The sequence below is a fragment of the Microtus pennsylvanicus genome, chromosome 18 (genome assembly GCF_037038515.1).
Source record: "Microtus pennsylvanicus isolate mMicPen1 chromosome 18, mMicPen1.hap1, whole genome shotgun sequence".
NCBI lineage: Eukaryota > Metazoa > Chordata > Mammalia > Rodentia > Cricetidae > Microtus > Microtus pennsylvanicus.
Window position 1 is genome coordinate 40,492,758 of NC_134596.1, and position 26,358 is coordinate 40,519,115.

At 42.0% G+C, this 26,358-nt stretch overlaps 1 protein-coding gene across 1 annotated transcript in view; it reads left to right on the plus strand.

Moving 5' to 3' along the window:
* Rsf1 (remodeling and spacing factor 1) overlaps nt 1-26,358 on the plus strand; it is a 112,821-nt gene that overhangs the window by 75,871 nt on the left and 10,592 nt on the right. Inside the window, exons 6-14 of the mRNA XM_075953043.1 lie at nt 4,839-6,613; nt 8,719-8,922; nt 14,406-14,510; nt 15,701-15,780; nt 17,018-17,072; nt 18,613-18,722; nt 20,069-20,136; nt 21,983-22,190; nt 23,602-23,828. Coding sequence (XP_075809158.1) covers nt 4,839-6,613; nt 8,719-8,922; nt 14,406-14,510; nt 15,701-15,780; nt 17,018-17,072; nt 18,613-18,722; nt 20,069-20,136; nt 21,983-22,190; nt 23,602-23,828 — 2,832 coding nt within the window. The remainder of the gene's footprint in view (nt 1-4,838; nt 6,614-8,718; nt 8,923-14,405; nt 14,511-15,700; nt 15,781-17,017; nt 17,073-18,612; nt 18,723-20,068; nt 20,137-21,982; nt 22,191-23,601; nt 23,829-26,358) is intronic.

Genomic DNA, 26,358 nt, shown 5'->3' on the forward strand with positions numbered 1-26,358 from the left:
TTGCTATTTGGAAATTAGGCAAAAAAGAGGAGATGGTGGATCAGCACTAGAGAGAATTTTGAAGCCATTCTTATCAGTCAAGTAGATCTTTAATAGTTCATCAAATGGCCATCCTTTAGACTTGCCCTCAGCAGGATAATGCATCATTTCTGTTTCGTGGGTGTTAAGGAGAAGCACATTACTATAAGCTTGTGCACAAACCCAAAAATGACAGAAAATAGCTTTGGAAATTTACCAGCAACTGAATACTTACATAATCAGAATTGTATTTGACAAATGCTCAATTTTCTTAAGGGTGCTGTCCGTAAGCTCCCCGCCACCCTCAGCCCAGCATCTCCTGCTGCCGCCTGTGTCTTTAGGTCTCACCTTCACCTTTTCCTGTTCCTGGCCTAATCGTGCAGGCCCTGCCTCCGATGCTGTGAAAGGCCTGATTATACTCTGAAGTGAGCCTTTTGATCCCCTTTTCAATTGGCCACTTATATTGGGGCCATGCACAGCACATGCTTTTAGCTGCCTAATGGCTGAACTAAATTCCAAATGATGGTGGACAGAAAGCTAAGGTTCTGGTCCTGTTGAAGTTGTTCAGAGTGCAGTCCATGTGTTTGGGTGGTGTACTCCGGGGAGGCTACAGTGCCTATAGAGAAGACAGTACCTGTTGAAGTTGTTCAGAGTGCAGTCCATGCGTTTGGGTGGTGTACTCCGGGGAGGCTACAGTGCCTATAGAGAAGACAGTACCTGTTGAAGTTGTTCAGAGTGCAGGCCATGTGTTTGGGTGGTGTACTCCGGGGAGGCTACAGTGCCTATAGAGAAGACAGTACCACTCAGTGCCCATTTTACTCTCCGTTATATACAGTGTTCTAATTTGGAAGGCACAAAAAAAAAATCCTAGCCTTGAGCTTACAATCCTCCTGCCTCATCCTCCCAAGTAGCTGGTATTTTATAGGCCTGCACCTGACTTTAGACCATCATATTCACAGCAGAAACGAGATACTATAGTAATGCTTGAATAGCACGACCTTAGCATGGAGTAAGCCTCCATAATGCATGAGGGTAATCATGGCACCCTAGGCGACAACCAAATCTGGCCTGCCACCTGTTATACTGATTAATGAGTTTGTAAATTTTTGAAACTAGGCAGAGTGGTGTGCATTGATAATCCTAGCACTTGGAAAACTGAAGCAGGGAGTTTGTTCTGTACAGTGAGCTCCAAGCCCTCCTAGATTACATGGTAGAACTATCACAAAACAGAAGGGAACAATCTGTTGTCTGTGCCTGGGTCTTTCCTAAGCAACTCCATGGCAGAGGTCACAGATGTGGATCACTGCCCAGCTGTTAGTTCATTTTGGTTTTGTTGTTGTTGTTCTTTGAGGCAGGGTTTCTCTATGTAACTGTCCTGAAGCTGGAATTACAGGTGGCTGGTTGTTGTCTGCTGTGTGGATCCTGAAAGTCAAACCCTGATTCTCTAGAAGAGCAGCCAGTTCTCTTAACTGCTGAACCATCACTCCAGTTTTACCCATCTCTACTAACCCCTCTTTGTGTTGAAATTACATTTATTGTGCGCGTGTGCACGCATATGCACACACTGTTCAGATATGGAGATCAGAGAACAGCTTGCAAGAGGTGGTTCTCTTTACCGTGTGAGTTTTGAGGTTTGAACAAGGTCATCGAGTGCCTTTGCCTGCTGAGTGATCTCACCACCCAGTAGTGTGCCTGTTTATGTCGTCTAGATGAATGCAAAGTTAGTTAAATACATGAATACTAGATCTGGAGGGATGCCTTTGAGCAGGTCCAATTTGTATCGTTCTCCTGTGATTTGTTTTTAAGTCCCAATTGTCCATCTTGAAAAATGTTCAACATACTTTGTTTATTTGATGTGTGAAATGAGACACTTCCAAGTTAATGTAGTAGCAATGTAGGGCTAATTGTTATCGTTTAATTACAGGTTAGTATTAATAGGAATGGTCTCTCAAAATGTGTATATGGGGTTTAGTACTGATAACATTATATTGAAGGAAATTCCTTGATCCTGAACAAATGAATGGTCACCTTAAATTGAGTTCCTTCTAACTTGATTGTAAAGGATATTATATATTTACTATAAAAAATTTGAGGACAAAGCAAAACAATAATAATTAATAGTTATACTAAAATAAATTAGGTATTAATATTTTTAAATATTAAAATAAATTAGGTATTTATTATTTTTAAATATTAAAATCTCAAGGTCCAAATCAGGAGCAGAAGGAGAGAGAGCACGAGCAAGGAACTCAGGACTGCGAGGGGTGCACCCACACACTGAGACAATGGGGATGTTCTATCAGGAACTCACCAAGGCCAGCTGTCCTGGGTCTGAAAAAGCCTGGGATAAAACCGGACTCGCTGAACATAGCGGACAATGAGGACTACTGAGAACCCAAGAACAATGGCAATGGGTTTTTTTTTAAGATTTATTTATTTATTATGTATACAACATTCTGCCCGCACGCCAGAGGAGGGTGCCAGATCTCAGTACAGATGGTTGTGAGCCACCATGTGGTTGCTGGGAATTGAACTCAGGACCTCTGGAAGAGCAGCCAGTGCTCTTAACCTCTGAGCCATCTCTCCATCCCTGGCAATGGGTTTCTGATCCTACTGCACGTACTGGCTTTGTGGGAGCCTAGGCAGTTTGGATGCTCACCTTACTAGACCTGGATAGAGGTGGGTGGTCCTTGGACTTCCCACAGGGCAGGGAACCCTGATTGCTCTTTGAGCTGACGAGGGAGGGGGACTTGATTGGGGGAGGGGGAGGGAAGTGGGAGGCGGTGGCGAGGAAGAGACAGAAACCTTAAATAAATAAATAAATAAATAAATAAGAAAAAATATTAAAATAAATTAGGTATTTAGTAATTACCCCATAACCAAAAGGAAAATCACTGTTGCTATTATGATTTAGTTCTTTCTGGTCTTTAGTTTACTTTATTTCTGGACTGGTTGCTGTTGCGTTCATTTATTGGAATTATGTGATAAAGAGTTTTATGTCTTATTTTTGTTCTTAACATCCTTTTCTCTTCTGACCATTTTCCGATGTGTTTCTTCCTTCAAGAAGGAAGTTGTGGATGTAAAGCAGAGAGTTTGGTGCTGGGTGGTTTCCCTTTTACACTGTCGGTACAGCCTCATGCACAAGTGCCTTTCACTGCAGCTAGGCTACTTTTGAATTTCACGTTTTTTGATAAATTATATAGTTCAGGTAGTTCATTTTTACTTTAAACAGGTATTGGCCTTGACTTCACTATGACCTAAACCTGAGGATAACCTTGTACTTGTGATCCTTCTCTGTCCGCATCCCTGACGTGTGTGGTGCTGGGGCTCTGTGCCTGCTGCCGACTGAGCTATCCCAGCATTTTGAACATTTTACCTACTGTGAATTGTTGGTCTGTAGCCCTGTATGTTTTAATAGCGTTCTCTGTTACTTTCAGTATCCTTTAGTAAGTACACTTGAGCACAGCCTCTGAAATCTGTCGGACCTTGCATGGCTCTCACTTTCTTACTTGTTCACGTACACTTTTAAAAGGGCATTGATGGGGGCACAAGAGGTGGCTCGGCAGTAAGAGCAGGCGCTGCTCTTGCAGTGGACCTGAAATTTGTTCCCGGTATCTTAGGCCAGGCAGCTCATGACTGTTTATAACTACAGCTTGAGTGATTTGATGCCTTTCCTTCCTTCCATGTTTGCACACACATAAACGGAATTAAAAATAAGAAATAAGTATCTTTTAAATTGTTACTGTTCGTTTGTTAGTTTTACATTTAGGCTACAGTTTGTTGCCATTGCTGACCTAGTTTGTTCAATTAGGTCAGCAGGCGTTTTGCGCGCCCTGTAGGTAAATAATCTATGATTCTGCCTCCGAACAGTTAAGTCTTAGACTAGTTGAACAAATAGATGTGTGGATAAATAATTAGGGTTCTGAGTAGTAAGTGCTGCAAAAAACATGTAATAAACACAGGACATCATTCTTTATAGAGCAGTACAGAGTTACAGCTTAAGTAGAATGGGTGTTAATTGCACTTGAAAGTTTGAACACTTCGCCAGTAAAATGGTCATTATATCAGCCAACCTTGAGAGCTTACTTAGGCCACTTCTGTAGACCCTCTGTGTGATATTGTGCTTGTATAATATGTATACATGATGCATACAGATGGCTGCAGATACGCAGACGGTTTGCAAGTATGAATAAGGACAGCGGTGACGTACTTGCCTGACCTGCCCAGTGCTCTGGGTTCTGTCCCCATAGGCCATCAGCGAAAAGTGCTAATGTTTCGGGGACAAAAATGGGATAATATGACCCCAACTTTTGTGGAAAATATGCAGAGATAGATTGATTGATTGATAAGATATGGACAGACAACAGATGGAGCTACCTGAAACCATTGTCAGTGATTGCCTGTGACCATCAGGCTCATGGGTATTTTTCTTCTTTTTTTTTTTCATTTTTCCTCCACAGTGCTCATTGCTTTGATGACCTGAAATACTCAATGACTCACACACAAGACCATTTCTCACTTAATTAAAAACAAATTGACCTTTTGGGACTATTTCATGAAGCTTTTCTATCTCATCTTTCTGAGATAGCCCTTGAGGTGAAATAAATTACTTGAACTGTTTAAACATTTGCATTCCTTCAAGAACACCAAAGCTAAATGTAGAAAGCAGAAACCTGAGTCTGTATTTTATATCTAGAGATTGTGACTCAAAATATCCTATTACAAAAGACTTCAGCTTGAAATTGAAATAAGTATTGTAATTGTCTAAGATGTTTTTAACCTCAGAACTTCCGGTCATGTGAATTCTTTTCTGGTTCTAGAGGAATCGAAGGAAAATGGAAAGACGAAAGGTGATGGGCAGCCAGGAGATCCCATCAAGCGCTCTGCGGCCAATGTTCTAGAAGAGACAGCTGTGAAGACGGATAAAGCGGACGGAAAGGAGCTCGCAAAACTGCCTGTCATTGTAAAGCACGAAAAACCTCTGCCAGAAATAGAGGGGGAAAAGATCATCAGGGAGGAAAGCGATTCCTTCAAGGAAAATGTCAAACCCATTAAGGTAGAAGCGAAGGAATGCAGAGTGGACTCCAGGGATCTCAAGGGCAGCTCGGAGAGACCGGGCACACAGGAGCCCGAGCGAGTAGACTTTGGTGGCAGCATCCGATCTTCTCAGGACGTCCCAGAGAAATCTTCTGAGGAAACAGAGAAGCTTAGAAATGACCAGCAAGCCAAGATACCACTCAAAAAACGTGAAATTAAGCTGAGTGATGGTTTTGACAGACCTCTGTGTAAGTCAGCTACTCCAACGAAAGAAGTTTTGAAAGATGAAATAAAGCAAGAGGAAGAGACTTGTAAACGGCTCTCCGCCACCAGTGCTCTGAGTCACGAAGGGAAACAGCTAGTGAATGGGGAAATTAGCGACGACAAGCTAACTCCAACTCTTAAGTCGGAACAGATGGAGACGCAGCTTTGTGAGACAAAGGAAGATGGTTCTAGCATCCCCTCTAAGGACGGAAATGGTGCTGAGAGCTTCAATTCTGCCCCAGCAAGCTCCAAGATAAGTGAGCTTGAGAAAGAAGTCCCTTCGGGAAATGGTGTAGATAGCTCTGTATCTACCATAGAGAGCCTCAGTCAGAAAGGAAGGTCAGAGGAGTCTGCGCCTGCGAACGTGGAAATGCCTCTTGAGCCTTTAGAGACAGCGACCGATCTCTCTTTAAAACCTGCGCCATCTGCCACTGAATCTTGCACGGCAAAAGTCAAAGAGAAGGCCCCCAAAAGTAAGAATGAGAACCACACTCCAGGCATAGAATGCCCGGAAAAGGTGGAGAAGGCCAAAAAGACTGTTGCTGATAAAGAAAGGCTGAGTCCAATTCCCGAAGAGGCTGTGAGGAGTCCTCGAGAATCAGAAAAGCCAGGTCCTTGTGACGTGGCTGAAACTTCCCTCCCACCCGAGATGACTGGCCCCAAGGAGAAACTGGCCTCAGAAAAAAAAGAATGTCTAGAGAGAGGGTCAAGTGAAGGTCAATCCTTTGACAATTCAAGCCCAGAAATTCTAAAAGAGGATTCTGAGTCCAGGAAGGTAGAAGCGGCTAATCTGGACAACGTCCAGGCCTCTGGTGTGGAGGGTACTTCTGAGACCAGGAAGGTAGAACCGGCTAGTCTGGACAATGTCCAGGCTTCTGAGACAAAGGGCTCTGCGCAAAAGAACAAATTCAAATATAAGTTAGTTCCTGAAGGAGACAGCACTGCTTCAGAAAACACAGAGATCACCTCTGAAAGGCAGAAGGAAGGCATCAAGTTGACAATTCGGATATCTAGTCGGAAGAAGAAGCCAGATTGTCCCCCACAAATTGTAGACTCTGAAAACAAGGAAGAGAAGGTGGGGAAGGAAGAAGAGAAAACAAGCTTGGGGCGTACTTTAAGAAGGTCTCCAAGAATATCTAGACCCACAGCGAAAGTAGCTGAGATCAGAGATCAGAAAGCCGATAAGAAGAAAGGGGAAGGAGAAGATGGAGAAGAAGAAGCAGCTTTGCAGAGAACAGACAAGAAGGATCACTTGAAAAAAGCCGAGAAGGATACAAGTTCTAAAGTGAGCAAGGTAAAACTTCCAAGTTTTCAGGATAGAAAATTTCAAAAGACTTTATTAGCCTCTGTTTGATGTTTGCGTGTGGGGGTCAGGAGAGCAACTTGCAAGAATCTTCTCAACTTGCACACTTCACAGGGGTCACATTTAGACCACCTGGCTTGACAGTGCCTTTACCCGCTGAGCTATCTCACTGGCTACCAAGTTTTCAGTTAGATATTCTTTTTGCATATGTAAGTGTGCGATGTATGTGTGAGTCCATGTGAAGGCGCATGTGTGTAAACGCTGGGTGGCTTCCTCCTCCCTCTCCCCCTCTGGGTTCAACTAGGCTCACTCGGCAGCTTCAGCAGCCCCTCTGTCTCCATTCTGAGTTCCGGGCGCCAAAGCCGACTGTCATGTGGGTTCTGCACATCCAAACGCAGGTCTGCAGCCAGTGTGCCTGACATTCTACTGTGCCATCTCAAGAGCCTTGTGTTCACAATTTTAATTAGAAAACTAATGTGTATCTAATTGTTTATAGATTTGCGTTGAAATAGCCACTCCGAGACAACTAGTCCTGAGCCTTGCCTTTTAGTAGTTCTCTCTTAGACTTCTTGTTCTGTGGGTACACTCTATAAGCTGTCCCACTACTCCTGAGTCGGTAGAGTGCTAACATAAGCCCAGTGTGTATCTAGTAACAGTGGGGTGTACATTGTTTCCTTTCCTATTTCCAAGCGTTCTCGTGTATGTTTATGAACATTCATAAAATTTTTAAAATAATTGGATCACACCTATTTGTTGTGCTGAGTTTCCCACTCCACAGTGATGTCTCTATTCTATGTCAGGAGTTACAGTCTACTTTATTTCCTAGTGGCCACATAGTGTTTCATAGTGTGGATATACCTCAGTTTATTTACTCACTCCCTTATTGATTGACATTTAGGTTGTTTCCCATTTTTCACTATTACAGGCAATGCTGCAGTGAAGATCCTTTTGGACAGAAGTGAGTATTCCTTTAGAATAGACTCCTAGAATTGGAACTACTGGGTCAACGGGCATGTGTACTATCAAATTGATAGTCACTGTCACACTGCCCTCCAGAAGCCCTGTTAGTGAACCACCCGGTACCAGTTTGCCAGAGTACCCATTTTAACATCAGTTTTACAGGCAGGAAATTTCTTTTCTAAGACCTTCTTAATTTTAAGCAGACTTTAGTCCCTGGGAGTTTTCTGCTCCTTTTTTTTAATTTAAATGGCCAGGTTATTATCCATTGTCAGTCATACTTTGCTCCCTGAAATATGGAATTTTAAATTCTTTTGAAAACCTTTTTTCTTTTGTTGGAATTACTGTGTTCTTTCCTAGAGACCTGTAGCCTAGCAGTGAAGTAGGAGGAAAGACTGAAAGTAGGTGATAAATGGCGGAGCGTGTTTATCCGGGCCTTACATGCAGCCCTGACCTGCTTCAAAAGTTAGTTTGTGATATATAGGGTTATAGGTGTGTGTGTGTGTTTATGTGAGTGTTTGTTTTGTTTTGTTTTGTGTTTTTTTAAGACAGGGTTTCTCTGTGTAACAGCCTTGGCTGTCATAAAACTCCCTTTATATTGTCCAGGCTGGTATCAAACTTACAGAGATCCTTCTGCCTCTGCCTCCCAAGTGCTGGTATTAAAGAAGGGTACCACCATGCCCAGCCTTTAGAGTTTAAATTATTTTTTTAAAAAATAAGTCTGTCAGTATATCTTCCTGCTAGTGATAGAGCCTTTAACTGTTCGTGGCCTTTGACCCAGAATCCTGTTCAAGGAATTTATCCTAACCAGACATGGATGTGCATTAACATCTGTGCGGCTGCACTGTGAAAGTGTGAAGATGGGAAACAACCACCCGATGTGGGAATAAGATGATATGGCTACCTTTGGCATGTCCATAAGACATAATGATCATTATATAATAGAATCCCATTTTAAGATCTCCCAAATACAGAAAAGTATTAATGAAACTTACCAGAACTTATTAATAGACAGATCTGATGACAAGACTATAACATTTTTCATTCTTTTCTTTCTGTATCAGCTAAATATTCTCCAAAGGACATGTAGTCTGAAAAAATTCTTATGTCCAATTATGTCATCTTTTGATTTCTGTAAGGTAAAACCCAAAGGCCGAGTCCGCTGGACCGGTTCCCGGTCGCGTGGCAGGTGGAGATACTCCAGCAATGACGACAGTGACGGCTCTGACAGTGAGAAGTCCTCTGCGGCCTCGGAGGAGGAGGGGAAGGAGAGTGAGGAAGCCGTCCTTCCAGAGGATGACGAGCCCTGCAAGAAATGCGGCCTCCCAAACCACCCAGAACTCGTACGTACCTGCACTAGTGAGCTCGGCTCAAGGCTGGGCTGTGGCTATTTGGAGGGACCTACTGCCTCTAGGTTTGATTGGAATTTGAATTTTGTTTTGTTTTTTGAAACAGGATCTCACTGTTAGCCCTGGCTAGCCCAGATCTCATTATGTTGCTAGTTAAGGTTAACCCTTGTCTTCCATTTCTATTCCTGTGATAAAGCACCGTGGCCTAGGAAGCATAACAAAGAAACCTTGATTATGCTGTGGTTCAGAGGGTTAGAGTTAATGACGGCCGGTGAGAACCTGGCGATAGGAGGCTGGGGCAGCAGCTGCGAGCTCACGGCTTGATCCACAAGCAGGAGGCAGAGAGCACACGGCAGATAGCCTGAGTTTTTTGAAACCTCACAGCCTGCTCCCAGGAACATACTTTCTAATCTCCAAACAGCTACCACCTGGGGACCAAGAGGTCAAGTGCTTGAGACTGGGGTTGAAGGGAGTGGGGAGAGCAAGCATCTCCTTCAAACCACCACAGCTACTATAATGACCAGGGCTGTGAAAGTTAAGGCTTCTGTGTTGAGGACGTTTGAAGATTTGATCTCTTGAAGATCTCTTTTCTGCCCTCTATCTAACTCAGAGAATCAGCTAGACTGGTGTTTGCCAAACCATTTCCTAATTCATTTGTTCATTCATTCATTCACTGGCATTTATTTTAACAATGGATTAAAAAGTAAAGAAACTCTGGGGACAGAAGTAAGTGTGAGGAAGTAAGTGTAGCAAGCAAAAGTGACAGCAGAGAGAGCCACAGGATTTTTGTTTATCTAATTGTAAGTAGCCGGGAGAGCCCAGTTCTGTTTGCTATTGTCAAGAGAATGACATTAGAAACTGAAGCTCTACAGTCTGCTGTGTTTCGTATGTCCTAGACTAGAAGATAATCCCAAATCAAAATTAGAAGCAGTAGCTGGGCGGTGGTGGCACACACTCGGGAGGGAGAGGCTGGCGAATCTCTGTGATTTCGAGGCCAGCCTGGTCTACAGAGTGAGTTCCAGGACAGCCAGGGCTACACAGAGAAACCCTGTCTCAAAAAACAAAAAGAACGACAAGATTGAAGGGCTAGCACTCCACTGTTGTATTCGTAAGATAAATGGTCCTGTTCCTGGTGAACAGAAAGGCAATAGATTCCGCAAACTTGCAACTCTTCTGATTTTGTTTTTTGTTTTGTTTTGTTTTTTCGGTTTTTTTGTTTTTGGTAAAGTAATGGATCTTTGCCTGAGACTTGGAAATTCTTTTTTTGTTTATATTTTTGTTTTGTTTTTTGAGATAGGGTTTCTCTGTGCAATAGCTCCAGCTGTCCTAGAACCTTCATAGACCAGCAGGCCTTGAACTCTCAGAGTCTTCCCAAGTGCTCCGATGACAGGGTTGTGCCGGCCGCCTGGTGGAAATTCTTAGGTAGTAATAGTTGCTCAGTGAGATTTGTGGCTTTGTTGTGGTGTAAGCAAGTCTCCTTATAGAAGTAAATGAATTTGTCAGTTTTATTTTTAATTGTCTTAATTTGAAATTTAGGTTATTTTTCTGTAGAAACATGTGATGAGTGGAGTGAGGTTGGTGCCTGCCTCAGTCCACACACGCCAAAGCTACTGATCTTATAGTCGCTGTACCCCAATGATGCAAGTCCACATATGTAAGTCCACACACGCCAAAGCTACTGATCTTACAGTCGCTGTACCCCAATGATGCAAGTCCACATATGTAAGTCCACACACGCCAAAGCTACTGATCTTACAGTCGCTGTACCCCAATGATGCAAGTCCACATATGTAAGTCCACACACGCCAAAGCTACTGATCTTACAGTCGCTGTGCACCACTGATGTAAGCTGGTACTTAATTTTAGACATTGAGATCAAGTGGTGGCTCTGTATTCTACGGAGCAGGAAGGAGGTAGTTTTTCAGCCTTCACTCTGTCTTGCATGGAATGAGATAGAATTTCAGAACATGTATACTTGAGTTGAACAAATAAATAGAGAGCATAGGCGATAGGAGCCAGGTCCCCTTCCTTTAGTAAGACCAGTGGTGGAATGAACCCTGTGATGCTGGATTAGGGTTGGAAGAATTGTAGTGAGTTCATTTTAATATAGGTAGAAATGCAGGCGTGTGTGTGTGTGCATACATATGCAGTTATTAACTACTTAGCATGCTCTTCTCCGAGAGAACTTGATACTAGTGGCAGGCCACTGCAGTAAGCACTCAGACTTCCCAGATCTTGGTTTCTCAATTCATCTAGAATAAAACAACCAGAGTTTATTTATTTTATTAATTCTCATCCAGTGGGAAGTGTGTAAGATGTGTCGAGAGCACCCTGTACCTGCCAGGAAGTAACAGTGCTTTACAAACAGCATCTGATAGACAGGCCCCAAGGACACAGAAAGAGCTCGTGGATCCATAGCAAGAACTGCTCCAAGAAATGAAACAATAGATTTTTAATTACAATTCAAAGGAGAAGAAATGTTTCTTAGTTCATACTGATGGGAATAATTGAGTAGACAATTGAGTAGTGGGAGGAACTCCAGGAGCTTAGGAGGTCTGAGAAGACGCTCACAAGCAGAGTCCAACAGACATCACTGTTTGGAAGCAGAGCTCGGAGAGAGCGAGAGATTTACATAACTCGATTATCTTACTTTAAAATACTTACAAATTTACTAGCTACTGTATCCCTAAATCTTCTGGTCCTCCTAGCCCTAGAAAACTTCAGCCTCTTTCTTTGAGCATCAGCTGGATCTTCATTCTGTTTGTTGTTGTTCATGTGTTGTTATGGTGATTTGTGTGCATGCTGTTCTGTGTTGTTGTTATGGTGATTTGCGTGCATGTTGTTCACTTGAAACTTCTTTCCTAACTCGTGGATTATTTTTTTCTGCCCTCGCTTTCCTAGTAGTAGGATTACAGGCATTAGCCAGAAGGTCCAGTGGGGTTTATTTTGAGGTTAGACATACGGAAAATAAACAATGTAACTTCTAGGTAGAAAAATAAATAGCTACTTCTTTAACTAAGTTATCAATATTAATATCATCTGTAATAATCTGTATTGATATTATATATTCCTTGTGTGGTGGTTTGAATAAGAATGGTCTCTATAAAACCTGGTGTGGTGGTCCACACCTTTAATCCCAGCATTCAGGAGGCAGAGGCAGGCAAATCTCTGTGAGGTTAAGGGTAGCCTGGTTTACAGATTAAGTTCCAGGACAGCCAGGGCTACATAATGAGTCCCTGTAGAAAGAAAAAAGAGTCGTGCTAAGTTTACGGGCTGAAGAAATGGATCAGCAGTTAAGAACACTTAGTGCTGTCTTCTAGAGGACCCCATGTGGTAGCTCCTAACTGTTGGTAATTTCATTTCCAAGGGATCTCGTGCCCTCTTCTGACCTTCACTGTCACTACACACAAATGGTGCCCTTGCACAGAGGCAGACACACACAGGCACATTAGATAAGGAAGAATGGCTCTAGGCTCGTGCATGTGAATGTTTAGTTGCAGATAGTGGAAATATTTGAAGGATTATAAGGATTAGGAGATGTGGCCTTATTGGAGCAGGTGTGGTCTTGTTGGAGGAAGCGTGTCTCTGGAGTCCAGGCCCAATCTCTCTTTCTGCTGCCTGCAGATCAGGGTATAGAACTCTCAGCCACTTCTTCAGCACCATATGTGTGTGCTCCCGTGCTCTCTGCCATGATAATGGACCAATCTCTGAATCTTTAAGCCAGCCCCCTAATAAGTGCTTTTTTATAAGAGTTACCTTTGTTGCGGTGTCTCTCCACTCAGCAGAACATGGACTAAGACGCCTTGCTGTGACAGAACGAGCAGAACGCTCTTCTTTCAAACATGGATCCCCAGTGGAAACATTTGGAAACAAACCCAAATTCAGAATTGTTTGTGAAGTGTTTGGTTTCTAATATTTTGCAGACTGTCAAGGTCACACACACACATCTGTTGTCCCCAAGAATGAGAGTAGGGAAATGTAGTCAAGTGCAGTACAGTCGAATAACCTTGGCTTCGTGGTCAGAAAAACAACAGTGCTGTTGGGCAAAGGTCTTAGGAGACCTACTGTGTTGGTGCTCAGTTTGAGTTTTGGCAGAGATGGGTAAGATTTTAGCTTTGTAACTGGTCACGCTGGCACACACCTCTAACTTCTAACATTTGGGGGCTGGAGCAGGTGAATTGAAACTTTGAGGCCAGTTTATATCAAGACTGCCTCTCAGGGAAAAAAAGAGTTATAGCTTTTAGGAAAGTTGAAGGAAAGGCATCTGAGGATGCTGTAATATCTCTGTAGTCCACCTATAAATCTAAAAATGCTTTCAAGGAGATACTTTTTTTTTTTTTTTTGTTTTTCGAGACAGGGTTTCTCTGTGGTTGTGGAGCCTGTCCTGGAACTAGCTCTGTAGACCAGGCTGGTCTTGAACTCACAGAGATCCGCCTGCCTCTGCCTCCCGAGTGCTGGGATTAAAGGCGTGCGCCACCATCGCCCGGCCGCAAGGAGATACTTTTTTAGTTAAATTATTACCAATAGCCTGTGGTATGTTAAATAACTGCCGTCTAGACTTCCTTGCAGTGACACTAAAGGTAAAATGGTGGGGATGTTAGTGTCTGAGCAGGATGAGCAGGACGGCTCTGACCCTTCAAGTCCTTTCCTATGCGTCAGACGCTTCCTTAGCTGCATTACAGAAAGATCTGTATTTCTTATGTGTAGGCAATTGAAATGCATTTAAAATAGAAATACTTTATAATTCTCTTCATGCTAGTATACTTTATGATACTTGAATTTTAAAATTCTGTTATAAAGAATGTAAGATTACCCTTATGGCAAACTAAAAATTGATTCCAGTTCAGAAAAAGGGCTTCCTGTATTTCACTGATTTCTACATTATGAAATTTTCTTGGGTTGTCAGAGGGAATGCTTTTTAATTTTTAAATTCTTTTTGCTTTGTTTCTGTTTTTGTGTGACAGGGTTTCTATGTGTAGCCCTGGCTGTTTTTGAACTTGCTTTATGGACTAGGCTGGCCTCTGACTCAGAGATCCGCCTGCCTCTGCCTCCCTAGTGTTGAGATTAAAGGCGTGCGCCACCACCATCCAGTCCAGCTCAATGTAAAAAAAAATCATTTTCCACCCCTATGTGTCATTTATTTCATTCTCTGTCTTCATGCAAACACCAGACGTTCATTGTAGTGTACTAAGAAGTACTGAATGTCAGTCTTCACAAGGAATGGTGTCATGGCTGTACAAACTCAGCACTGTGGAGGCTGAGACAGGATATCTATCACTGAAAGCTTGACGCCATCCTGTGCTATGTGTACTGGCCCAACCTGCGCCATTAATACAGCGAGGATTGTTGAAAGAAGAGGGAGGGAGGGAGGGAGGGAGGGAGGGAGGGAGGGAGGGAGGGAGGGAGGGAGGGAGGGAGGAAAAGACCATTATTTTAACAAAATGCAGATTGTTTGATATTGCTGTGGTTTATTTCAGATTCTTCTGTGCGATTCCTGTGACAGTGGCTACCACACCGCCTGCCTCCGTCCTCCTCTGATGGTCATCCCTGATGGAGAATGGTTCTGCCCTCCTTGCCAGCATGTACGACCCCGCCTAATTCTGTCTCCAGCCTCAGTTTGATATTCAATATATTACTAATACTTTTTAGCAATCATAAATGCCTTCCTGTTCAAAGCAGTTGTTAGTGTCTGCCTTTTGTTTGGGTCTCTACCTTATATTCTTATCTTAGGCTTGCCTTCTGTCTTTCTATAAGACTTCTGGCTTTTGTAGAACCATCTATTTTCTACTCAAATTTATAATAAATATAAATAACTCCAACAGTGTGTGTGTGTGTATGTGTATGTGTGTGTGTATAAATGAAAGTGAAATGAATGTTTCTGTAGTTTACCCATTTTTAAACTCTCACTTTTCATTACTGTATCTCTCTTTGTGGCCAGCACTGGAAGATACATCAGTCTGTTGTGTGTTCACAAAGTTTCTTGTAAACCAGACAACAGTAGATTTGTTTGCTGCACCAGTTGTGCACTTTGTTTTACAAGGCCAACTTTTTTTGCTTTCACCATAATGTCTTTATGCCGTTTCTGTAAAGTTACCTTGTCTTGCTTAGCATGGCTCAATCTGTGATTTTTTTTTTTAATGCTCTGTTTTGATCCAGTTACCATGTAGCATTGTTTGTGTATTTTTATATTGGCATTATGCTTTGACATATATAGTTCTTTCAGAATTATTTTGATAGCCTTTGTCAGTATAATCTTGTACTGAGCAGGAATGGATGAAATGCTCTTCTGATAGTGAAGGCAGATCAGCACAGCAGACCAGCACAGCATGCGTCCCTTTGCTTTGTTCTTTGTGGAGCCCTGTTTGTTTGGCATGCTTTCATATTGAAGCGCTGTGCTCGGTATCTGTGAAGTGGGTCCTGACCACATTGTAAACAAAGCATTTTCAGTGTAGCCATTTTCAGCACATAAGGCTTATTATTATTAAACTTATAAAAATAGTAAGGGCTGAAGAGACGCCTCAACTAAAAGCGTTGGCTGTTCTTCCAGAGGAACCTGGTTCAATTCCTAGTACCCACATGGCAGCTCACAACTGTATGTATTTTCAATTTCTTGGAATCTGACACCTTCACACCAATGCTCATAAAATAAAGATAAAATAAATAAATAATAATAAGCCTTAAGATTAATAATATTTTATGTAATATATGGTTGTGTTGTTCAAAATAATATGTGTGTGTGTATATTATGTATATATATTTATTTTTCCTTTAGAAACTACTGTGTGAAAAATTAGAAGAACAGTTGCAAGATTTGGACGTTGCTTTAAAGAAGAAAGAGCGTGCTGAGCGAAGGTAAATTGATATATGTGTAAATGTTTTCCTTGGGAATTTGGCAGTAAAATTGTTGCAGTTGAGATGAACATAGCCATCTAAATCAAAGACTGGCAGCCTGTAGCAAGTCAAGTCTGGTCCGCTGTTGCTTTGCATTGCCTTCTCAGAATGGTTTTCATGCTCGTAAAAACATTGCTGTAGAATCATTTCGTGATGTACAGAAATACATGAGATTTCCCGGCCGCCCAGCCCATAAATAGGCTTTACTAGAACACAGTTTTGCTCATATTTTTGTCTGCTTATTAAGGCTGCTTTGGCTCTACAGCAGTGTAATTGAGTACCTCAGTAAGATCCAGTAACTCCCCACACGTGAAATACTATGTGTCCTTTTATACACAAATTTGCCAACCCCCTTGTAGAGTATCAGAGTCTGCTGTTGAAAAGCATTGTCACACATCTTGTGAAGGAAATGTACTAAACTATCATTGAACACTGGAAAATTATAAGATCCTGCTCAGAATTATTTACTCATATTATCTTTGTCGGGGGATCATTTAATTACTGATAGTAAAATATACTGTTTGATTCTGTCCCTAGAGGGCAGTCTAAAACAGTTGAGGTCGCTTCTTTCAGATTTAGAATGAATCTCACTTTCTACCAGACAACACAGAGACCCAATGGGATGAGAGAGAGAATGTTGTAATAAGGCTGCCCAGCCCAGAAATAACCACACAGATACTGTTTTAATTAAATCACTGCTTGGGCCATTAGTTCTAGCTTAATTTAACCATCATCATTATTTTATAGTAATGTTTATTACCGTAGACTTTTCCCCCCCTCATGAGACAGGGTTTCTTGTGTGCCCTGGCTGTCCAGGTAACTCACTCTGTAGACCAGGCTGACATCAAACTCACAGAGATCCTCCTGCCTCTGCCTCCCATGTGCTTGGATTAAAGCTGTGCGCCACTACTGCCCAGCTATTACCATAGACTTATAATTGTATACTACACTCAGAACATTTCCCAGGACATCTAATTTGCAAAGATCTAGTTTGTTTGATTTAGTCAGAGTTAGCTTTCCAAATCTAACCACCATGTCAACTCATAGTTTGAAGTTTGTCTATTGTAGTTCAAAAGTACAGCCTTCATATAGGTAAGAAAGTTTGTGCTTTTCATCAGTACTATTTACAGTGATATTTTCATACTGATTTTACTTATAGCAAATCTTATTTTGCGTCTTTGTTGTTTTTGGTTTTAAGGAAAGAACGCTTGGTGTATGTTGGTATCAGTATTGAAAACATCATTCCTCCACAAGTAAGTTTTAGAATTTTGCATGTGACTGTTTTGCCTACTTGTGTAGTTTGTGACCTCATGTATGCCTAGTGCCCACAGAGGTCAGAAGAGGGGCGAGATCCTCTGGAAACTGGAGTTAGGAATGGCTGTGAGCCACTTGTGGGTGCCAGGATTCTAGCCTGGGTCCTCTGAAGAGCATCTAGGGCTTCCCCACTGAGCCATGTTCAGTCCAGGACTTTTAGTGTTTTTAGAGGAGACGCTCTATAGTTTCTAAAGTTTAACCCAGTTATATGCCATTTTAATATTTAACATGCCTGTTCTATTAAAGCACATGGAGAAGTAACTTCTCAAATTATTATTTATAAATAGATAACTCAATATGATTATCATATTCAAACCAAATTATAGCTCATTGCTTTGGGGTAATGTTCTATTGTTTCTTTTGTTAATGGAGCAATTTGTGGTTAGCTTTATAATGTATGTGCATAAAATAGCTAAAGAATAGCTTGGGAATATTTTACTTTTAATTTGGTACCATTGAAACTTTAATTTTTATTATAATTTCATTTCTTTGAAGAACTACCATATTTCCATTCGTTAGTCTATAATTCAGCATACCTCATGAGTGAATGTACATGAAGTATAGTTTCCAACTTGACTTTGTTGTGGTTCTGTTACTGTTGTTGATTTTAGATGGAGTCTATAGCCTGGCTAGCCTGGGACTCAGATCCACTGCCTCTTCCTCTTAGACGCTGGTTTTGAAAGCTAGGATCAGATGTGTGAGCCACAACATCAGCGGTTTCCAGATAAAGTTCTGTTCATGATTAAATCACAGCTTTAAGTAGCTTGCCAAGTTGTTCTTCAGTCTAAATGAAATCATTCCATGAGTTCAGCATCTATATCTACTCTTAAGTTTTCTGTGTTTCAAATTTAATTATTGGTTAAAAGATCGAATTGGGCCGGGCACTGGTGGTGCAAGTCTTTAATCCCAACACTTGGGACGCAGAGGCAGGAGGATCTCTCTGAGTTTGAGGACAGCCTGCTCTACAGAGAAAGTTCTAGGAATTCTTTTTTGGGGTGGAAAAAAACCAAAAAACATTAAATTGGTAGAAAATTTTCATTTTGGTTATTTTAATAGCAAACTGTTGTAAACTCAGAGAAATATAAGAATTTCAACACATAAATACCTCACCTATTTGACTACCAGTAGTTTTTTTTTTTAATATTTATTTATTTATTTATTATTTATACAGTATTCTTTCTGCATGTATGCCTGAAGGCCAGAAGAGGGCACCAGACTCCATTACAGATGGTTGTGAGCCACCATGTGGTTGCTGGGAATTGAACTCAGGACCTTTGGAAGAGCAGGCAATGCTCTTAACCACTGAGCCATTTCTCCAGCCCGACTACCAGTAGTTTTAATTTGTATTAGTTTTCCCGTCTATATTCATTGTGGTAGATAATCTCATAGTTTTTAGACCATGTGTGTTGCTTAGATAGAATATTAAAGCTGCTCATTCCAAGGACTGTTCCTGTCACACCTTTATGTTTATTTTTAAAGGAGCCAGATTTTTCTGAAGATCAAGAAGAAAAGAAAAAAGATGCAAAAAAATCCAAAGCAAACTTACTAGAAAGGAGATCAACAAGAACAAGGAAATGTATAAGCTACAGGTATTAAATAAAAGAAAGTTGTTAGAGTCCTTGATCCTCAAGGCTTTTTCCCGTTAGACGAGTGGGTGGTTCTCCCAGCACGCTGGTTTGTAACTGTGATGTGTGTCATATGTCCATGCACACAACACACACCCACGCAAGCACATTTCCATATTGTTAGCCTGGCTAAGCCAGTTCATCCTATGGTCACATAAGCCCTAAACTAAACTGCTGCTTTCTTATATAGCGATCTTAGGGATCATCTCTTGTTCCTTTTCTTTAAACCAGAGGAAATAGTCCTTTAAGCAAAAGTACATTTATCTAGTTGTAAATTTTGCCCCATGTATGTGAATATGGAACAGTAACTTTATCCAGATTACTTTACCACGATTCAAATGATTTTAGGTCAGTCTTTAGGCACAGCTCGCCCACCTGGAGGTGTTTGTTTCCCAGCTGCCCAGAACAACGCAGGCTTTTTATTAACTAACTCTTAAGTCTTAAATTAACCAATTCCTATTATTTTGTACTTTACCACAAGGCTCATGGTTTACTGGAAGGTTCCAGGGCGACTGTCTCCTCGGCTCCACCTTCTTTTTCCTCTATTTCTGCTTGGAATTCCCACCTTGCTTTCTTCTGCCCTGTCATAGGCCCAAGCAGCTTCTTTAGTATTAACCAGTAAAAGCAACACGTGTACAGAAGGACATCACATCAGGAATGGCTTTTGTGTTTATATGATTGAAGCAAAGCATTTTATGAGAACCATGCATAAGGAAAATTTCCGTGTCTGAAGTTTTGTCACATGGCCATCGTTATTTGTTTGACATTTGTTTTACAGATGGCACAGTTCAGGACTTTATAATCCAGAAAGCTAAAGTTTACTATCTGTGGTGGTGTTGGCTGTCTAACGAGTGTGAGTGTAGGTAGAGTGCCTTCCGCGCATGCTGATGTGTCCTCCTGTGTGGAAATGCCACCAGCTGCGTAGCTCTCAGAAAGCATGAATGACAGATCCACAGATCCCGAGATCACAGTCCTGACAGACTGGGAATTTGTGGGGACCTGGTTCTGACTTTTCCTGAGCACCTTCTCTGTGCTCTCGTGGTAGCTGTGCTCTAGGACAGATCTGATGTCTGCTTCTTTACCTATAGCGCCGTTCTCTTGCTTAACTTCTCATGACAGAAGAAGCCAAGGCACTCCTGGTTTCTCTTTTTTTCTTCCTGTTTAATCATATTCATGAGTGACTCATGCCATTGACAGTCACATATGAGTTGGGTGGGGACACCGACAGACTCTTGGGGCCACTTTGTGTAGGTCGTCTTTGGAAATCAACACAGATACAGTCTGCAATCTGATTACTGTGTTCATTTTAGGTTTGATGAGTTCGATGAAGCGATTGATGAAGCTATAGAAGATGATATCAAGGAGGCTGATGGAGGGGGTATGTTTCCCATGTATTCCTCTTCACGTGTTTCTCCCAGCAGATTACCCCTCCCCAGTGCTAACACTGAATATGTACTCAAGTAATTTGCTGACATGGTCCTGGTGCATTACATCAGAACTGATTACTAATTTTTGTATGATCTAATACAAAATTTTAAATTCCTTTATCAGTCAGTTTATGTCTGGTTCTAATAAGAATACTCCGGAAGCTTTCCTATTGTCTTTGCAAGAGCAAAGCCTCAAAAGTTACTCATTTATTTGCCTTCTCTGCTCTTTGTTTCTTTTGTTTATTTGTTTCTATTTGGTTTGATAAAGGGTAGCTTTCTGTAGTCCTGGTTGTTCTGGAGCTCTCTCTGTAGACCACACCAGTCTTTAGTTTACAGAGATCCTCCTGCCTTTGTCTCCTGAGTGCTGGGTTTAAAGACCTGCGCCATGACCAGCCTTAATTGTCTTTAGAATAGCACTATAGAAAACTCATAAGGTTGTTAAAGTGTTATTTAGCCAGGTACTAATGCTCTCAGAAAGCATGAATGATCCACAGTTCCAGAGGCTTGACAGATTCTCTGATGTAGAACTTTCTGGTTTCTCTTGTTATTGTGAAAATTTCAGAATGGATCAATAAGCAGGGTTTTTTTGGGGGGGGGGGGGGTCGAGACAGGGTTTCTCTGTAGCTTTGGTGCCGGTCCCAGAACTAGCTCTTGTAGACCAGGCTGGCCTCGAACTCCCAGAGATCCGCCTGCCCTGCCTCCCGAGTGCTGGGATTAAAGGCGTGCACCACCACCGCCCGGCTAATAAGCAGATTTTTTTATAAAGAAACTGATATTATAGCCTTTCAGAATTGCGTCTTTTTTTGTTTTGTGTCTTTTTGTTGATACTGTTTTTTTTTTTTTGTTTTTTTTTTTTGAGACAGGCTATCTCTGTAGCTTTAGGGTCTGTCCTGGAACTCTCTCTCTAGCCCAGGTTGGCCTCGAACTCAGAGATCCACCTGCCTTTGCCTCCCAAGTGCTAAGATTAAAGGTGTATGCCACCAAATCTGGCCAAAATTGGATCTTTTGTTTACATCTTTATCAATTTTTTTCTGTCCTGACTCAGGAAGATTCTTGAGCAAATGCTAACAGGTTTGCGGCTTCTTTTCCAAGTAAGGAGAGTGATGGCAGCTGGACAGCTTTGTGACTGCACCAGAAATCTCCGAGCTGCGTTCTTAAGAGATGGTCGTGCCAGGCACTGGTAGCTCATGCTTTTAATCCCCGCACTGCCTTGGAATGTGTGAACATACACACACAAATATAAAATGAAATCAAGAAAGAACTGACAAACTGTATGAGGGTCTAAACAGATGGCCCCAGGATAAAAACCCTTGTTCTTACAGAGGGCCTAGGTCAGGTGCCCAATACCCACTTGTAACTCACAACCATGTTAACTCTAAATCTAGGGAATTCAAATTTCTCTTCCGACCTTAGGTACCAGTCATGCATGTACTGCACACACATACATGTGAGCAAAACACTCAGACAATACAATAAAGAGTATTGGGCTAAGTAAGCTGGTACAAATTTGCAGATCAGGGGCATGAGGCACAAGGATCACAATTTCAAGACCAACCTGGGCTGCACAGAGAGTGTTTTTTTTTTAACAGCCCTCCTCCAAATAAAGGGGGGAGGGAGGCATCACTAAGTGATCTATCAAATCAGAATCTAGATCAGGACCTTCTGCACTGTGAATGTGTGTTTAGTAAGATGGGCGTGTTAATTCTTTCTGTAGACATTGTCAGCTGACGTTGTAAGCAGCCTGCACAGTTGTAAGGAAAATAAAGCAGATAAACATGCAGTTACCTCTTCTCTCAGGGGTTGGCCGAGGAAAAGATATCTCCACCATCACAGGTCACCGTGGGAAAGACATCTCTACCATTTTGGATGAAGAACGAAAGGAGAACAAACGGCCGCAGAGAGCAGCTGCTGCCCGCAGGAAGAAACGCCGGCGACTTAATGATCTTGATAGTGATAGCAACCTCGATGAGGAAGAGAGTGAGGACGAGTTCAAGATCAGTGACGGGTATGTGGCCGGATCCGGGTCCTGAGAGCCTTGGCTGTGCTAGGTTGTGGCTTTCAGTCTTTGTGTACATGGGCAGTCTGGATTTTCAAGATATTTAAGGCAGATTTGAGAGTCCTCATTTTGATTCATTTTAGAATAAAATTAAAGCTATGTTTATGATTGTTTAATATTTAAAATTGTATCTAACTTTGATTAACTATTATTGAAGTTTTATTTATTGACGTCTTTCTTTATACTACCTTCTCTTACCCAGTCCATCAGTGGTTTTTAATCAAGTGTGGGAAATTATAAGTAGTTACTGTCTTCTCTGCTCTGTAGAGGTTATAAGGGGCAGGTAATCCAGTGTTAGGGTTAGAATGCCTTCTCTACAGAGCGTGTCTGAACTGTACCGTAGTGGTTCTCCTTTTCGCTCCGTCATAGATGTAGTAGGAAGTGTATAAACCCCAGAAAAGGTGCCCTGCACTGCCTATAACATAGAGGAAAGTTAGGGTACATTTGCGGTGGTTGGGGAACCCTCACTTAAGAAGACATGTTAAGATGAATATTCTGAGCAGGCCCGTGCGTTTAGAGAGTTTAGGGTGAGAGAAGTAAGCAACCTGAACAGAGAAGCTCCTGCCCAAGGTGGAGGAAAAGTTAGGAAACTTCCTGAGCAGAAAGAATATGGAGATAGAATAGACAATGCTATGGTGAAGCCACAACCAGAACATAAAAGAGAGATTATGGAGTGAGGGCTTTCTATTTCTCTTCTTTTGTCATGCATACAGATTTGAACTCTGTCCTAAAAATGTTAAAACAAAACAAAATAAAAAAAAACAGAAAAAAAAACACCCAAAGATTTGAGGTGTGAGGTGAAAGGAGATTCAGGATGCATACCAAGCATCTGGTCTGGGTTATTGATGGGCGAAGGTTCTCAATACCTGATAGCTGAGCACCCAGTCCTGCCAGACTGACTTCAGTTCTTAGAAGCCATCTAAGACTGGGAGGACAGCACCTGGACAAGTTGTCGGCTGGCATCCGCGTGGAGCACAAGTAACCCGTCCCTCCCCATAAGCAGTCAGCATTTTTATATTGAAAATGTGTATATCAGGCTGACAGATAGACGAAGAGGGGCTTGGGAAGTAGTGTTGGATTTAAGATGCCCCCAAAGAGGCCAGTGAAAGAAGTTTATGTGTGAAATTTAGTTTCAGTTGGTCTCCACAGCTTCTACAAAGAGAACGGTAAGTGATAGGATATTTGTTTTATAGATGGGAGTTGACATAATTTTCCAAGTATGCCTTTAAAATTACTTACTATTGCATGATTCATTACAGCTTGTGTTTGGAACTATGGTAACTGGTTTTCACTTCTAACTGTGCCTTTACAAACAAGCCCTGAGTGCACCATTGTGACATGTCCGGGTTTTCCTGCACAGGTCTCAGGATGAGTTCGTTGTGTCTGATGAAAACCCAGATGAAAGCGAAGAAGATCCTCCATCTAATGAGGACAGTGACATGGACTTCTGTGGCCGCAGACTGAGGCGGCATCCGTCTCGGCCAATGCGGCAAAGCAGGCGCTTGCGGAGAAAGACCCCAAAGAAAAAGTACTCTGACGATGACGAAGAGGAGGAGGAGGAGTCCGAGGAGAACAGTAGAGACTCCGGTAAAATGCCTTTTGTTGTAGCGAGCAGCTCCATTGCTCTGTGACTTCCGCAGTTACGTGGCGTTGGAATTGTCCTTAGCTGTGACTGGGGCCTCCTGATGAGACACTGGAGTCCTTTTCTGATGACTTGCTTGTCATTTTTTTTTTTTTACCCAGAGCACATCTGAGAAAATTCATGTCAGTTAATGTGTTACCTTCATATCAGTTCTTAGAATGTTAATGATAAATCCTTTTGGTACTAAGTATTTTTGAGAATACTTTGGGGCCTGTCCTGGCACTCTGGAGACCAGGCTGACCTCAAACTCACAGAGATCCGCCTGTCTCTGCCTCCCAAGTTCTGAGATTAAAGGCGTGCGCCACCACCACCCAGCACACCAGGGCTTCTTAAACATTCTGCTTGCAAAACTTTTATTCCTGAGATGCCTTTACTCAACTTCTAGTACTTATGTATATGAAACAGATAAAGTGAGTCAAACATTGACTGAATAAATCTTAAAACTATTTTTCTTTTTAGTGATTTTTCTTTGCTTTGTTGTTGTGTCTGTGAAAGGGTGTCCAATCTCCTGGGACTGGAGTTACAGACAGTTGTGAGCTGCTGTATGGGTGCTATGAATTGAATCTGGGTTTTCTGGAAGAACAGCCAGTGCCTTAAACCACTGAGTCATCTATCTCTCCAGTCCCAAGTAAATGTATTTTTAAACCAGGTGGTTGTGGTGTACATCTTCAATCCCAGAACTCAGGACGCAGAGGCAGGCAGATTACTGAGTTTGAGGCTGGCCTGGTCTACAGAGCGAGTTCCGGGACAGCCAGCACTATACAGCTAAACCCTGTCTGGAAAAACAAAACAAAACTAAAAAATGTATTTTCAAAGATTCTTTTGGTTTGGACTTGGTGGACCATGCCTATAATCCCAGTTCTCAGGAGGTCAAGGCAGGCAGATCATTGTACATTCAGGGCCAGCCTGGTCTGTATACTGAGTTTCAGGCCAGCCAGGGGTACATAGTGAGACCCTGTTGTTAAACAATTAAAAAAAAAAAAACTTCTGACCAAAAACATTGTTCAGTGAGTGTCAGGTGCATATTCCTGAGCCTGACAGCTTTGTGTTTGATCTCCAGGACCCTTATGGCAGAAGGAAAGAGCCAATTCCCTTATGCTGTCCTCTGACTTCCGCATGTACGCACAAACAGGGAGAGACAGAATAAATAAATGGGGAAAATTTTAATAAAAGTTATTTTGGAAACCTAATTTTGCATGCTGTTGATAGCAGATGTGCTTAGCTTTATGTGAGGAAAGCCTGTCTCGATCCGGTTGATGCTGCGCATCAGAGACATCTTCCCTGCCAGCCGAGAGTGCTGCCTCTCAATGCAAACGGGAGGAAGTGTCTTTGAGCTGGTTTTACTGGAAGTTCTATTCTAATTCACTCCAAAAGTCATTTAAAAATTTTTGTTATAAAACTCAATTTAGAATTCAGTCAGCATTTTTAAAAATCAAAACATTCTAACAATGCAATCCAAAAACTAATTTGGTAATTACAAACTGAGGAATGATAATAGAGAAATATTAAAAAAACATGTTTGCTGTGATTAAACCATTACATTTTTAAATGTTTTTTTCCCTTTGAGAATTTCATAATATAAACATAAAATGTACTTTGATTATATTAACTCTTTCACTTCTCCCCAGCTCCCCCCAGACCCACCCTCTCCCCTCTTCCAACCATATGGTATGCCTTTTTCATTTATTTATTTATTTTTGTTTTTTTTTTTTTTTTTTTTTTTGGTTTTTCGAGACAGGGTTTCTCTGTGGCTTTGGAGCCTGTCCTGGAACTAGCTCTTGTAGACCAGGTTGGTCTCGAACTCACAGAGATCCGCCTACCTCTGCCTCCCGAGTGCTGGGATTAAAGGCATGCGCCACCATCGCCCGGCCCTTTTATTTATTTTTTAAGTCTACCAAATCCAATCTGTGTTGCTCGTGAATTTGTGAGTTTCAGACCATCCATTGGAACATGACTATCTGGGGCCACACCTTACCACAGATGTGATAATGTTTCCCCCAGAAGCCATCAGTCCCTCTTGAGTCCTTCAGCTCGTGAGCCCTTTCCTCCTGCGTGCTCGAATGTTTAGCCTTGATAGTGTGCAGAGATCCCTAGCTCTGAGTTTAAGTGCACTGTCCTTTTCCTGTCCAGAGACCAGTGTGGCTCTCGTCCCCACCTCTGTCTCCTACAGTCTTCCCATCCCTCTGCTGTGATGGTCTCTGAGCCTTGTAGGAGGTGGGTGTCATGGAGACGTCCTGCTGTGGCTAGGCACGCCAGCTTACTCTCTGCACTCTGACTCACTGGTTGTTGTCAGCGGAGTACGATGTGGAGTGTTACAGAATAGGAGTTTACAGCTTTCCTCTTTCTCACTGCTGGGGACAGAGCTATGGTGGTGTGCACCTGTAATCCCTGTTCCCAGAAAGTGGTGCCAAGAGGAGCAGAAGTTCGAGGCCAGCCTGGACTGAGAAAATCCACAAGTGTACATTTGTGATATTT